The sequence below is a fragment of the Genypterus blacodes genome, unplaced genomic scaffold, assembly GCF_046128005.1.
Source record: "Genypterus blacodes isolate CSIRO-AG114 ecotype Tasmania unplaced genomic scaffold, CSIRO-AGI_Gbla_v1 ptg000156l_1, whole genome shotgun sequence".
Lineage (NCBI taxonomy): Eukaryota > Metazoa > Chordata > Actinopteri > Ophidiiformes > Ophidiidae > Genypterus > Genypterus blacodes.
Window position 1 is genome coordinate 2415295 of NW_027466957.1, and position 14706 is coordinate 2430000.

A 14706-nucleotide genomic window follows, 5' to 3' on the forward strand; every position below is an offset into this window, starting at 1 on the left:
TTGAAGAATGTGTGCAAAGATCTTGCATGGTGAATTCAGCTTCATTTGAGTGGAGAATAAGCCAACAGATCATAGTGAGGTTTTTTTTACCATGTGTCAAATGTTTTTTAGTAACCTATTTATACCACTCAATGAGTGCTCCATCATTCAACACATAGATGGACATGTGTAATATTGTATATTTAACACAAAACATAAATACATATATTCAAACATATGTCACATTTAATACTACAGGAAAACTACCAGTATAGCGATAAAAAGACGTTAGTAAAATATGAATCATATTAGATATTTTAGGTCCTTCATTATAGTTAACATTCAATCAGTAAAATGTTTGTTATTAATAAAATGAAAGTCCACAGATTAGAAGTTAAATAGCTGTAGGACCTGTATGTGACTTACTTGGACAACAGTAACTCTGCACACGTTCAAAATAATGCTTGCATTGCCATCTAGTGGTAGCTGCACACTCTGCCTCTATGACTTCCTCACAATTACTATAACGCACCACAATAAATGCCACATCACAGTTCATAATGAAAAGAGTGTAAAACATCATATTGAGCATATCAAGGGTTCCTTAGAGCTTTGAATGAAAATATATGTAATGCCGAACCATTGATTCAGCCCACACAGATCAACTAGGGACACAATTTATCTTTTTCTTTTCAACAAAAGCCAGACTGAAATGTAGTAAAGACATAAATCAACAGTCTTTTGGAGTGACTTGGCAGATATGCTTTCATGCATGAAAAAAAAAACCTCACTTGGTGAAAAATAATGATAAACAGACTAAATTGGCAGATAAGATTTTTCATTGATCAATCAAAAACCTGTATTGTGTGTTTAAATGTGATCATGTACCTTTCACAATCATCAATATAGACATTACTTGATTACTGAAGTAAATGGTCAGAAGTGGTAGATATCTTTAGTAATTATTCCATCAGGTGTAATGTCCTTAATCTCCCTCATACAAACCAAATCCCATGATTCTCTTAAATTCACAGAAGTCCGAATTTCATAGTGACCATTCCTGAGTGCAAGTTTCTTCATCTCGTTATGGACAGTTTTTGGAGCCGGGGAGCAGGTCATGTCTGTCTCCACCTCTGGTTTGTTGCTCGCTGAGTAAAGGGGTTTCATGTCCTCCCTGCAGCCCCCCAATCATGGAGCCCAGGGTACCGTAGCTGTCACCATAAGTCTCCATCTGAGCCACGACACTCAGGCCAGGCTGGTCAGAGCGAGGCTGCGGTGGAGTTTGGTTCACCAGTGAGGAAGGAAGGGAGGCATTCCCACTGAGGCTCTGCACTGTCACTGATGACTGGCATAGATGTGGTTAAGTAGTGTGAGTGAATGACAGATAACAGTTTGAAGGGTCATAATAAGCTCAAGGAAATCTGCTTTGGAGGTAGACCTTGAATCAACAAACTAATTTGGATGGGTTAAAAACAGATTTTAAGTTGCTTAGTTAGCTTCTTGTATTCATTCAGTGTTCTTTGAAAATAGGAGGTAGTGTAAATCTAGCTTTTCTGGACATACTAGCGCTTAAATATCAAATATGAGAAAGTAAGTACCATAATCCCATGTTTATTGTACTTTTTCAGGCCAATTAATGAAAACATTGCAGTCATATTTACTTATTTATAGGAAACATGGAAGCACCCTGTGCCCTGTATGCTTTTTGAGGTGATAGATGTCTTGATTAACTAAATCTTGAAGGGGGCTTTACATAAAGAAGAAGAAGAACTGCTGCTTTATAGTCATGAGGGTTTTGGTCAGTTTGTTATGTGTATTTACACTTAGGATCCCACCCAAGATATCATTTACTGTGGGAAAACTGGGGGAGTTTTTAATCTAAACAATATGTAAACACGCATACAATTGATCATTCAGGTCAACAGCATGCATAAAATGTACGACAAGATGGCGACATGTTGATTGGCCTAAGAAGGCAACTACATAAATACATTAGTCCAGAGCAGAAAAGGCATGAATGAAAAGTATGAATTATGATTTATACTGCTTTATGAACCATATACAAACAAAACTGAATGGAAATCAAAGCATGCACATAGAAACAGACCCTGGGGAATTTAAATATTGAAACCAGGACATTTCAAATGGAACCATGTCAGAGGAAAAAGTTATTTACGTCTGCAGGACGTATGGCTCTTCATGAAAAACCTATGGAAAACTGCACAATTTCAACTCACATTGCCCATGGAACCTTCACTGCCTGCCAATGTCTTCTTCTTTCTGGCCATATTGGGATTCCAGTGGCAAACCAGACTGTCATTCAGGACACTGTAGTTCTTGTGACCAATCAGCCAGTACGTATTCATTATCCCTTTACCCTTTAGAGGAATGAAAAACATGGATATCATGGAAAGGAAAAAGTTGTTAGAGCTAGCCCAGGTAGATATTTGGTTCAAGTGAGTTTCAACATTGCAAGAAATGTAACACCCCTTGAGTGTGGGGTTCACGGATCAGCTGTTTTTCAGCTCCATGGCTGTTTCAGCAACAGACAGTCGCAGAGGTGCTCCACCACAAGGACTCTGCGTCTCCCTCTCTCTCTCTCTCCCCTCCCCCTCATGGAATTGCCTGAGGTTTCTTCCTTTTTTCCTTACACATTAAGGTTTTCTCTGGAGTTTTCCCCCGTCTTACTAGAGAGCTTTGGGCTGGGTCGGGAATTTTCATGATGTTGTGAGTCTGTAAAGCCCTTTGAGACATTGTATGTGATATTGGGCTATACAAATAAACTGACTTGACCTGATTAGACTAAAATGTCTGGACCAACCATCTGAAAACAGCTTTTAAAAATCAGATGGGAATGCAATCTGAAGGCCAGGTGAATGATTTTGAGAGTGCAACAGTGTGTTCCAGGTTGTGCAGAGGGATTTCACTGAAGTGGGTTAGTGGTGAGTGTGGACAGTCAGGAGTCAAAAACACTCGCCCTGACCTGTGTGCTAAAATACAGCCGAATCTTCACTATTTCTATCATTAAGTTAATTTCAAAATACTCCAATCTCTTTGCAGAGGATTCAATTGGCAGGGTGGACCAAGGGGGGAACCAATCACAGAATTACCGATATGAAAAATAATTCTGGGATTAGGAGTTATGCACTCTCTCTATACTTGCTGTATACTTGTAAATTTATTTACCTTAACTTCAATCTCTCCACGAAGCTGCAGCTCATAGGCGTTGTCTTTCATCAGGGCCAAGTAGGTTTCTGAACTGGTGTGGATTCTCTGAGCTGATACATGAACAATAATAAATACAAACCAAATGAAGAGCCACGTCTGGTCGAAGTGTACTGACTGGGTAACTTTTCCTCTTCAGTGAAAAGTGATGTAATACAGTAAAATGTGAAATTAAAACCTGATTGATGAAAATACTTTCCATTACAAATTATTTGCGCTATGATGAATGTATAGCATGCATGTGTGCGGTTTATTGCAAATACAAACACACTGATGTGTGTCTCTCCACAGGGTATTGTGAACTAACTTTAACTAATTTTAACACCTTGCTCAACCAGCTCACCACAGTGGACAAAACAGAACAGGCAGAGCTAGATTTAGACCTTCCCCCAACCATCAAAGAAAATGAGGCAGGCTTGAGTCAAGAGTGTGTCCCCCAACAATTGAAATATGCCAATATTTTACAAGAACTACAAGAACAAAGGAGACAAATCCATATGCTCCAACAGTAGGGGTATTTAAATTGGTTTGGATTGTGGATTCGTTGGTGCTTGTGTCAGAGAGGAGAGGAGGATGTCTCCACCAGGTGCTAGCCTCATACAAGAGCACCTTCAATACAACACTCATTCCTCCCAGATGCACCACTGAATGCGACAGGAAATCCTTCCTTCCTGTGGCCATCAGACTTTACAAAGCATCTACCGTATAGGCCCCCAGTGTTGCCACCGACCTATGACATCATCCTGCCCATAAAACTGGCGGGAACTTTCAAATCAGTCTGCCTGTGTGACCCTCCATTTGCTGATTGGAGACCCTCGCTCTTGTGCGACACTCACACTGTTGATAGATCTTCTCCCTCTCTTTCCTGCTCAAAGGACAAAGACACACACCTCCTGATCTCACGCTTCGGTGAGTAAAAGAGAAATAGACTTGATTCTTGGTTCTTCTGTTTTTAGGTTTGTTGTATGTTGTGTTCTGCAAGTTTTTTTATTTTATTCTAAGCCTATAAATGTGCTTATGGTGTCCTCACGTTCACAAGGGCTGATCAGCTCCATTGTCCCAGGATTGAATCTGCCATCTGCGTTTTAATAACTTGGCAAACCAAGACTCCACCCTTGTGGATTGTGTCCGCCATCTTGTTTTCACTCTCCCTTTCTTTATTACAAACCACACACACACACACACACACACACACACACACACACACACACACACACACACACACTCACGCTTGCCTGTATATATCCCTTGCCATTTTAGTACTGTATTTCATTACATTCATAATTTTCAGAACAAGTTAATACTGCATAATGTAAAAGTTTTGTTATATTGTAACAAAAAGTGTCTCACACCTTCATGTCTCACACGTACCTTCAGTGAGCTGATCTTTTGGTGTTGTAAACTTTGACTTAGTACCCTTTTTTTTGTTATTTGAATTATTCATTGGAATATTAAAAATCTATGGGAAACTCTTGATGCCCATCAATCACCTTTTCACACTTTCCCCTTTGTAAAAAGGCGTAGTGCCAAGAGGAGTTTTAATTGGATGAAAATTATTATTTAATATAAATTTTTATATCCCTGATAGCCAAATTGACCTAGATAACCTGTTGGACCTACACCTGCCATCATTACATCAGAAACCCATTGGGAGTTGGTGCCCTAACAACAAGTGCATACAGAAGTATAGCTTTTACCCTACACCAGTGTTCCCAAAGTGGAAACTTTGGGATAATCAATGCTTGTGAGTGTTTGTGTATATGTGTGTACATACGTAGGCTGGTGGATTCCATTCTAGAAGCTGTATTGACAGTATCTCCAAACAGACAGTATCTTGGCATCTTGTAGCCCACTATACCTGCCACACATGGACCTACAGAATAAAGAAAAAGATAATTTCACATCAACAACTCAAGGACTAGTACAATTTTAGTGGGTTGAGAGCAGGAACAGACTGATGCGTGGACCTAAATTTGAGAGTACTTTTCCTGGCAGTTCTGAGGGCTGCAGTGCAGTAGTCAAGTAAGTGGAAGTAAGCAGCAGGTTCAGGAAGTACATGCAGGGAACACTACTCAATAATGTGGAAGTCGTGTGGGTTGTTCAGCCATGATGGATGTAGGTACTCTAAGGACCACCTTTATAGTTTAGTATAGTTGCGTGACTAACAGTATGGTGGGTAAGATCATTTACAAGTATTTCCTTATTCATTTGATTGTAAAAACAACTAAATAAATAAAATAAAATAAATTGTGAGGCATCTAGTAATTCATAATTTTTTTTCATATATTGTAAGGTATCTAGGATTAATGGTTAGCAAATACATAAGTAAATGTTTTCTGCCATCTTTGGCAACCATCTTGGCTGGGACTGCTATGAATCTGATTATAGACCTGACCAAGTACTCACTGATTCACCGCTACTGATCAACATCCTCATCAGTCTCTACAGACAAGATCATTATATGCTGTGTAACAGTAAGTACAGAATAGCACTTAAGAGTGGGTTATGCAAACCTGTGTGTATGCCAGCTCTCAGCTGCAGTCTCTGGTTGGGCATGTGTGGGATGGAAACCTGCCTCACCGCTGCTACAAGATCCAGTGCCATTTTAGCAATCTCGTCGGCATGCCTGTCTCCATTCCTCTCAGGAAGGCCACTCACCACCATGTAGGCATCCCCTATTGTCTCCACCTAATTTTACAGTTTGGTAACATTAAGATCAAACCACTGGTGTCACAATTAATTTAAATTCAAGTCAAGTCAAGTCAAGTTTATTTGTATAGCCCAATATCACATACAATGTCTCAAATGGCTTTACAGACCCACAACATCCGGAAAATTCCCGACCCAGCCCCAAAGCTCTCAAAGAAGACGAGGAAAAACTCAGTCAAGTCAAGTAAATTATATTTAGATGGCAGAGCCCTGTAGGTGGACACACCCTGGCATCCCTCTGGGAGAGAAGCCAATAGGCCAGAGCAGTGATCAGTCCAGTCACAAGATGTAATATGAGTGGATTAAAGAAGGATAGAGAGACGAAATCAGCTGATGTGCCCTGTCCTTTTAATTCTTAAAATCCTTAATAATTTAATAACCTGATTGATTTCAGGTTACATGCTCACCATCCCCCGAAAAAGACTAAATCTTTTAGAAATAGGCTTAAATGGGTTTAGTTAGTGGTGGTGTGAGTATAGTTAGAAGATGGGGCAAAGCAGGTGACTCTCACTATTCTCTCCTCCTAGATTGCCCCACTGTTTTATTTTATCTGGTGTACATAGTCTATCCTGTGTTCCTACTAACCTCCCTCACGGAGGGGGCCCCCGTACCCAGCGTATTGTTTTCCAATTCAAGGTCTGCTGGTTGATGTGCTGTCTGCTGTGTTGTCTCCCTGCTAGAAAGCTCCCCATGCCAGCAGGTCCTTTAATGGGTTAACCCAAACCATACTTTTCCTTACACATTAAGATTTTGGGGAGTTTTTCCTTGTCTTCCTAGAGAGCTCTGGGCTTGGTAGGGAACTGTCTGCTGTTGTGGGCCTGTAAAAAGTCCTCTGAGAGATTCCTCTGAATATTAGCATTTCGCTGAAAAAATCAAATGTGGATATCACTCAGGTTTTTTTGCCTGTGTCAAATTAATTTGGTGAAAAATCCTTCTCTCAAATTGTGCTCATCAAAAATAGACAATGAAAATCAATGTGTGGTGAGCATCTCATTCTCTTAAATTCATATCTCAATTACTAATGTGTTAGGACTTCAATCATCACTTTTGCCTCAAGGAAGAGCAGGAAAGCGTAAATGACCAATTGTTTACATATGTTCAAAAGGTACATAGATGAATTCTTCACAAAGCTGATGAAGAGTTTAATGCAAAGCTTTTTAAAACTAAATTTTAAAATAAACTTTCAATAAAATATGCCTTTGATCTAAATGAAATAACAACGGTAAGAACAAAAAGTAACTTTTTTTTTTGTACTGATGATGCATTACCTTGTACACATTGTAGGAGTCAATGCGGGTATCAAAGCACATGTACAGATTGTTGAGCATCTTCACCACTTGCAGAGGGGTACAGGAAGCAGAGATGGACGTGAAGCCAACTATGTCAGAGAAAAAAATGGTAACCTGGGAAAAAAAACAGTAACGGTGACTTAATTAGTATACAATCTAATTCATCTGGACTACCGAGCAAACATACCACATCTTGTGAGAAATTAACTATTATCAAACTAATGATCCATGGGCATCTGCTTTCCTGGGATATCTCGAACCTACACCATTCAACACTTCAGCACAGAACATCATGTATCATCCTCATGACAAACTTAATATACTGCCACTAATGGTAAGTTTCAAAGAGCAATCAGCACTTTTGGTATTGTGGTTTGTAATCAGCAATGAATGAAGGCAGGGCCTCTGTGTTAATAGCTTTGGGAGACACATACTATAGCTAAACAAAAGAATGAGTAGCTGCTAGTTGCAGTGAAAAAGATGTTAACTACACTGTTACAGCCTGGATCAATATCAGCTCATAAAGCCTATTTACTGGATTCATAGGCATTGTGACATTTTTGACCGCAGCAATATTTTCTGTGCAATAGCGTTTGCAAGCTCATCAGTACCTTATTTCTATTCCTAAAACAAGCATGGGGATGGAACTGGGAATAGTACAGGACCAGGAATATCTTCGACTTAATTATGGATTTTGTCACTTTGTTATTACAGCCGTGCTATATGGTAGGTTTATTATTATCATTGGCGTTTAACAGGCATGGCAATAAATCAAATATACTTTTGGGATATGGGATTTGGATAAAGCTTTGCAGGTTTTGGGTTTTCTCGATCCGTTTGTTTTTCAATCGGATCCCCCATTTTGGGAACCACTGATTTATGTCAATGTTAATCATGTTGATTATAGGGCTGACTTATTTGAGTACATTGGATTAAGTTGTACCAAATAACACTATAATGTGCTTTAAGGTACTATGTTGTAGTCATCAGAAGTCTTCACACACGTACGCAAGCACAAACGCACACACACGTACACAAAACTCTTGCAGATTTTTTTAAGGGTGTATGAGTGTCCATGTGGACAGCTACAAGCCACAATCCTGTTCTTTCTGGATTCGTCAAAGGAAAACAATTACTGTCACCATGGATGAACTACATTTTAGGTGACATGAATGAGTAAACTGCTGGTGTCCAATGAGAAAATTCCTGATACCACTTATAACCAAACCATGAAAGCTTTATCTATCCAATACAAATAGAGCTGTGTTTTAGATCCTTCATGGGAAATGTGTGCTTCAGTTTCCAACTATTTTGGAATAAATACAACCGCTTGTTTTAGATTTTCTTTTGATAATAGCACAGTACTCAGATTCCACATCAGTATACAAAAGAGCGCACAGTTCTATTCAGTAATTTCCCCCGGTGCTTTCGGTACAGCTGCTTCAAACCTCTTTAATAAGCCAGACGCAATTTTCACTCATATAACTTGTTTTATCTCCTGATGAATATGGAATAGGCCAATTATAGGCAATTACGCTAACAATACCAACAAAGGCAGCAAACACACATGCTCAATCAGCATGTTGGCAGATCTTACCTTGGTAGCCTACCTTAGCTGTACTAATTCATAAATTATAAGCTCTGTATTTATCTGTTCAAAAGTGGGAGGGGAGGAGCATCAAGGAGGATGTTCTCATTTTATGTGTTTTCAGAATTATGCTTCTGCCATTATGTTTGATTAAATACTGTCACAAGGCATGACAAGGTTGTCTCAGACTGACAGAATGTTACCCAAGCCCATTCCATTTGCACTAACATCAAAACTTAAGAACTAGAACCCAATTCATTTGTTTCAGTAGAATTTCAATTTAAACTTTTAAATCTACATCAGATGTTACTTTGTATATTCAGAGTTCATATTCAACCCGAAAGGAACAAATTAAGTATGTATTGCTAACTATAAGATATATATAGCTATATAAAAACAAAACTTAAACTAAACAGCAAATAATTGACATATTTACCATAGCCTCATTTCATGACGTTAAAACATTAAGCAAACATTTTTAGAGAAATAACTTCAAACCTTTTTACCACTTTCTTTATGCGTAACTTCATTGTATCAGTATGTCATTTGCATTCTTCCACCAGTTTTTCAACCCACCTTTTCATAGCTCTCTGCTTCCACGTGTTTATGTTGGCGGAGCTGCTTGGCTACAGATTTAGGTAGCATTTGGTGCAAAAGATCTTCAGCTAGTTGTCTCTGGCGCCTCAGGTCCTCTGTCTTCTCTGCTATGCTGTGTGCATAGTTCTGTATCCACTCGGTCATTTGCTTGAAAGAGACCATCACGACCGGATAGATGAGGCAGGCAATGGCAAGCAGGCAGATTCTCATGCTGAGGCCCGATGACACAGATCTCGATGCCAGTCTGAGGGCTGGTACTGCGTGGAAAAATAGGCATTGCTGGGTGTTTCTCAAAGCTTGAATTCCAGCATTAGACCCAGACAAAAGATCTGCTCCTGTACCAGAGATTTGCCACAGAGCTAAACCTAAATTATAAAGCCGTTTAACACGGTGGGTTGAGTTTAATTTGAGATCTATGTTCTCCAACCAGCAGTTGCGTAGTCGTTCTGCCATGATCCTGGCAAAGCCAAGATAGCTTAGTATGTGTGTCCACTTGTCCTGGAAATCAGTTTGAGTTGCCAAGTGGGGGAAATCACTTAGCTGGTAGTTGAGTTCTATGAATAGTGCCAGAATTCTGGCAGAAAGCACATCCCTCCAATTTGAATACTGTTTGACTTTAATAGTAGCATCTTCTATGGTGCCCCATTGATGAAGAAGACTTTCAATTGCCACGGAGAAAACAGATGTAACATTTTCATTCATGTCATTTGTTCCCCAGAACGCATCTATAAATTCTTGAACACTTTTCTTGATTTCCTGGCAAAAGCCTGTCAACTCAAATCGGCAAGGGAACTCCTGGCCATTACTGTGAGCCATCATTTCATGACACAGCTGACTGAACACCTGTGAAAAAGTAGTCCCCTCAAAAGTCTCATTACCCACATCTTTGGTCAATAAATGTCTCATCTTTTGAAGTTTACTGACAAGCTGAAGAATAGCGACTGTCTTGCATGAAGTCATGTCATCATAAGCAGCTTCCGTAGAACGCAACAACTCAAAGTGGGAGCTGAGGTCCACTGATATAGAGCCAAGCAGTGCCAGGAAGGAGAGGAGGCATGCTGTCAGAATACGATGAACAGTGTGACTACTGCCAGACAGAGAGAATATGGAAAATCTGCAACAGAAAAACACAGTTTATGAATAAGTAGTACACTCAAAAAAGAAATAACAACTGGCTTGTTCTTCAGTCTAAAAATGGAACTTAAATTTGAGGGACAATGTGCATCTGTATGAAGCTGTACCCATCTCAAAGAAATATACAGAGTCAGTGTCTTGCGTCATTTTATTTTAGTAAAATTGTTGCATATTATTGTGTTAGAGTCAAAGTGCCAGTTTTGGCACCTGCAACAAATATCAAATGAAAGATACCACACCCTCTGTCACAAGTCAACATATGTGACCCTTGTGTCATAAGAAAATTACCAAGTTATAAATATATATGCTGATTACTGTGTCATCACACAGCTTGCTTTGGTAGGACTGGGTATTGAACTGCATTACCTACAAAATGTCCTGTTGAATAATTTCTTAATGACATATCTCCTCATTATTCCCTGGTTTATTTTGCCCAAAAAAGCTATGGAAAGAAATGTGTTCATATTGTGGTAGCAACATCCCAACATTCTGAGTGAAACCCAGCCCTATGTTTTGTACCATATCTGCTATTTGTTCATTATAAGAGTCAATCATTTGACTTATGTAAGACTTTAATGTGGCCATGTATCTGCTTTCATAAAGTTTTAACACATAGAGCAGACACATGGGAAATGATGATTTTTTTCATCTATATGTCAAACTCTTTATACATTATACTGCATGTTTGTTAACGGGCATTACTATTATAAACAAAGATTTAGTTGTAGATTAAAAGACTTGTCAATTCTGTATTTTGGAATATGGGGAAAGTTACATTTGAATAACGATAATGCCTTTATACAAAAGGATCACCAATGTAGCTCATCTTTCCTCCAGTATTATTCCAACATCACAACCTGTGATGTGTTCCACCATGATAAAGGGGTATTAGTAGGTACCTACCTAGATAGATAGATAGATAGATAGATAGATAGATAAAAGAATCTCTCCTGCACAACTCTTTTTTCTCCTGATCTACGTGTATTTTACGCGATTCTACTTTGTTATTAAAATATTGACATTCAGAGAGAAAATAACTTTTCACAAATTAGAAATTAAGCATCAATTTGGGTGATGTGAAAAGAAGGCTAAATTCTAATCTGAAATAATTTTTTTTAGCAAACGAAAGCATGCGTGTGATCTTTCCCACCTGCTGAGCTGACAGCCTGTGTTCGCATCGTGTTGGGCCCCCGGGGCGACTCTCCTTTTCTTTATGAATGTTCCTTTGACAGAAGCTGAGGACAGCGTCCCAGAATCTAAACAGTCTTTTTTCATCAAGTCCACCGATGACATGAGACTGAGCAATAGTACGTTTACCCTCTTATAACGACTGTTTACGGGATAGGCTACAGTCAGCGCCAAACAAATGCCGTGCCATTAAAGTCCAGTTGTAGGTAAATCAGTTGCAAAGCGTCATCAATGTAGAGGCAGCGGCATTTGAACTTCCGTAGATTTTCAGAATAAGACGCATAAATTGACGTGATTGCCAGTAGTTTCCTGTTTTTTGTTTTTTTCAATGATCCACTGTACAAAAGCTCATTATGAGGATCTTAGTTATATATTCAATTAGTGCATGTTTGCACCTAATCAACTGCATTATAACCTAGGGATTAAGGTTCCTGCCAGTACTACCACTCAAATGAGAAAAAAAGAGAGATGCTGAGTGCATCTCTCTTTTTTTCACATTTGAGTAATTCTTCTTTACATTCTGCTTTATGTATGTTTTAAAAAAGTATTCTTCAACAAAAGTCCCTTATTTTGACGTTCCCCCCTTGTTCTGAAAGCAGCTATGAAAACTGTCAAGGAAAACCCCAGATTGGACCAGGAACGTTCTGGAGCTTTCCCCCAATACTTAGTAAAATATCTCAAAAATAGGAGTTAAACGAGCCTGAAAACTGATTTTCTGGTCTCCCGTAAAATACTTTCATACACTAAAATGGTCCCTCGCAGCATTTAGCATTTTCTAAACGTACACCCATTTCTATCTTTACAGATCATCATTGGTTAAAATCAGGGGCAGGTTTTCCTCATTGGTAATCTTTGCATTGTAACATTTTCTTGCCCAAATTCGCTATCCCTGGGTTTTACCTGAGTCAGGTTTGTCCACACATGATCCAGTGTTTACCAGATTTCCCAGAAATAGTACACTATTAAAAGGCATGTCACTAAGGGGTGTCCAAACTCCGGCCCGCGGGCCAAATACAGCCCGAGGTGCATTTTTTATTGGCCCGCACGCATTCTAAAAATATAATGGAATGTGGCCCTCACATGAAACTTGCGCTTTACTGTGTTGTACTTTTTAGTTTTACCACTAGTTGGTGCTACTGTACAAGGCAGCTTCTCCACAAAACAAGGGCACAAACAAGGGCAACAAGAAAACAAGAAAGTCTGCACTACTGGTGACCAAAACTGGCAGAGCAAAAGAAACGCAAAATAGCAGGTGAGTGCAGAAAAATTTCCGACATGGTGGCAAAATGAGTATTACTTCTAGACTAGAAGTCAATGCCACCATCACAGCTGCCACAGACACTGCACATTGTTAGTGAGCTGAGAGTGGAGGTGAGGCTGTTCAAATGTACTGGATCATCCACCAAGAAGGCCTCTGTGCCACGACGGCGTATACGCAACTTCAATGTTGGGCACTTCCCCACGCTGCCCGAAATCCAATTTGCTTTTCCAAAGGCCAATCTTTCTGCTAAACAGGGGAAATATGCATCTGTGATCACATCAAATCAAAATCAAAATGAACAGGACAGCTGGGTGACTAGATATACGTAGGTTCAGTTAGGTACAGCACCAAATCGTCTGCATACAGCGATAATCAATATTCCACACCATTACGAATTACACATTTAAAGAGAGTGGATGACTCCAAAAGATGTACCAGTGGCTCCATGGCTAAAGCAAAGAGGAGTGGTGACAAGGGGCATCCGTGGCGGGTCCCCTGCTGTAGTGTGTGTTCTGAATAAATATCAATTGTTCACACACTGGCCTGTGGTGATGAGTAAAACAATCTCACCCATTTGAGAAATTTGTTGAGTGAATAATATTTAGATGATGCAAGTGTTGAAAATCAGTTGTCGACCCACCATGAAGCTGTTTTTTTGCTTTAAGATAATACTAATAATACTAATTCTGTGGGTTGACTCTTGGACGTATTGGGAGAAACCCAGAGTCAATGAGGGTGGAGAGAGCTTCAGGATTTTCTAGATTCAAAATGAATAATAAAGTCTCCCAGTATTATGTTGTGAACATGAGTCACCATGTCTGTAATAAAAGTGGAGAATTCATCTAAGAATTTAGCATAAGGGCCAGGAGGACAGTAGATGACTACAGAATAGAAGGAAAATTGTTTGCCTGCCCTATTGGTTGCTGGTTGCCAGAAGTCTGGTTGTCAGGCTGGCACATCTTTTGGTGACAGCACCACCTTTCTTGGAGGTGCGTCTGAAATTGGGAGGAGAGGCCTCATTTAATTGCATAAGATCATCATCTTCAAGCCATGTTTCGCAGAGGCTCAGGTTGGTTGTACATAAAATACAATAAGCAGTTCACTTTTATCATCGGCTCACCTGTCATTCCTACAATCATCTTTATCTGAAAAAGACCATGGAGAACAATACAATACAATGCAGTGTGTCGTACATTTGTTATACTGCAGAGTAAAACATCCTAATTTACAAAACACATTTGATATGACTCATACTGTATTAGTTACATTAGTGGAGTCTGAACTTGTTTTTAGCATTTTTGTTATTCTTCTTATAACATGTTTTTCAAAAAGCACAGACAGAATATTGAAGCAATTTAGTCACCTTTGTAACAAAAAGTTGTTTGAGTAATTTTTAAAAATGCTATAATGATTTCTGTAATCCAGTGCCAATATATGACAGAATTAGTTTGGTCCTCAACAACCATGGGTTTCTCATGTGGTTCTCATAAAAGTTGCTGACAAAGCTATGATTGGAGCATGTTTGGGCTTTGAATGCACCAAGATAAAATACAAATTGCTTCTGCCATACATTAAGTTTAAGTATCGCTGCAGAGATGGTGGCTTTCTGTGTTGGGCCAGTTGTTTACTTTATCAGCATTCGTACAGGATTATGGTTAGAATTTGTGAGAACCTAACCCTGCTGGTTTGGGATTTTCTGGAGTGAGATTATTATAATCATAATTTCAGTCTTAAAA

The 14706-nt window shown here is 39.2% G+C and overlaps 1 protein-coding gene across 1 annotated transcript; it reads right to left on the minus strand.

Annotated features, from left to right (window-relative positions):
• Nucleotides 1-1063: 1063 nt before the first annotated feature.
• On the minus strand, nt 1064-9549 carry LOC143012876 (atrial natriuretic peptide receptor 1). The gene is made up of 7 exons (XM_076166208.1): nt 9367-9549; nt 7182-7316; nt 5718-5892; nt 4979-5077; nt 3166-3257; nt 2217-2357; nt 1064-1324 (listed from the first exon to the last, which is right to left on the minus strand). The coding sequence occupies exons 1-7, from the start codon at nt 9547-9549 to the stop codon at nt 1064-1066; spliced, it is 1086 nt and encodes a 361-aa protein (XP_076022323.1).
• Between the last annotated feature and the right edge of the window lie 5157 nt (nt 9550-14706).

Bases quoted from the DNA above. Each gene is read 5' to 3' on its own strand.
- LOC143012876 (XM_076166208.1), bottom strand. From the start codon at position 9,549: ATGGTCTCTTTCAAGCAAATGACCGAGTGGATACAGAACTATGCACAC. The intron at 7,317-9,366 runs GTGGGTTGAAAA...TTTTTTTCCCAG, and splicing joins AAGCAGAGAGCTATGAAAAG to GTTACCATTTTTTTCTCTGA. The intron at 3,258-4,978 runs GTATGTACACAC...TTCATGTATCAG, and splicing joins AATGGAATCCACCAGCCTAC to CTCAGAGAATCCACACCAGT.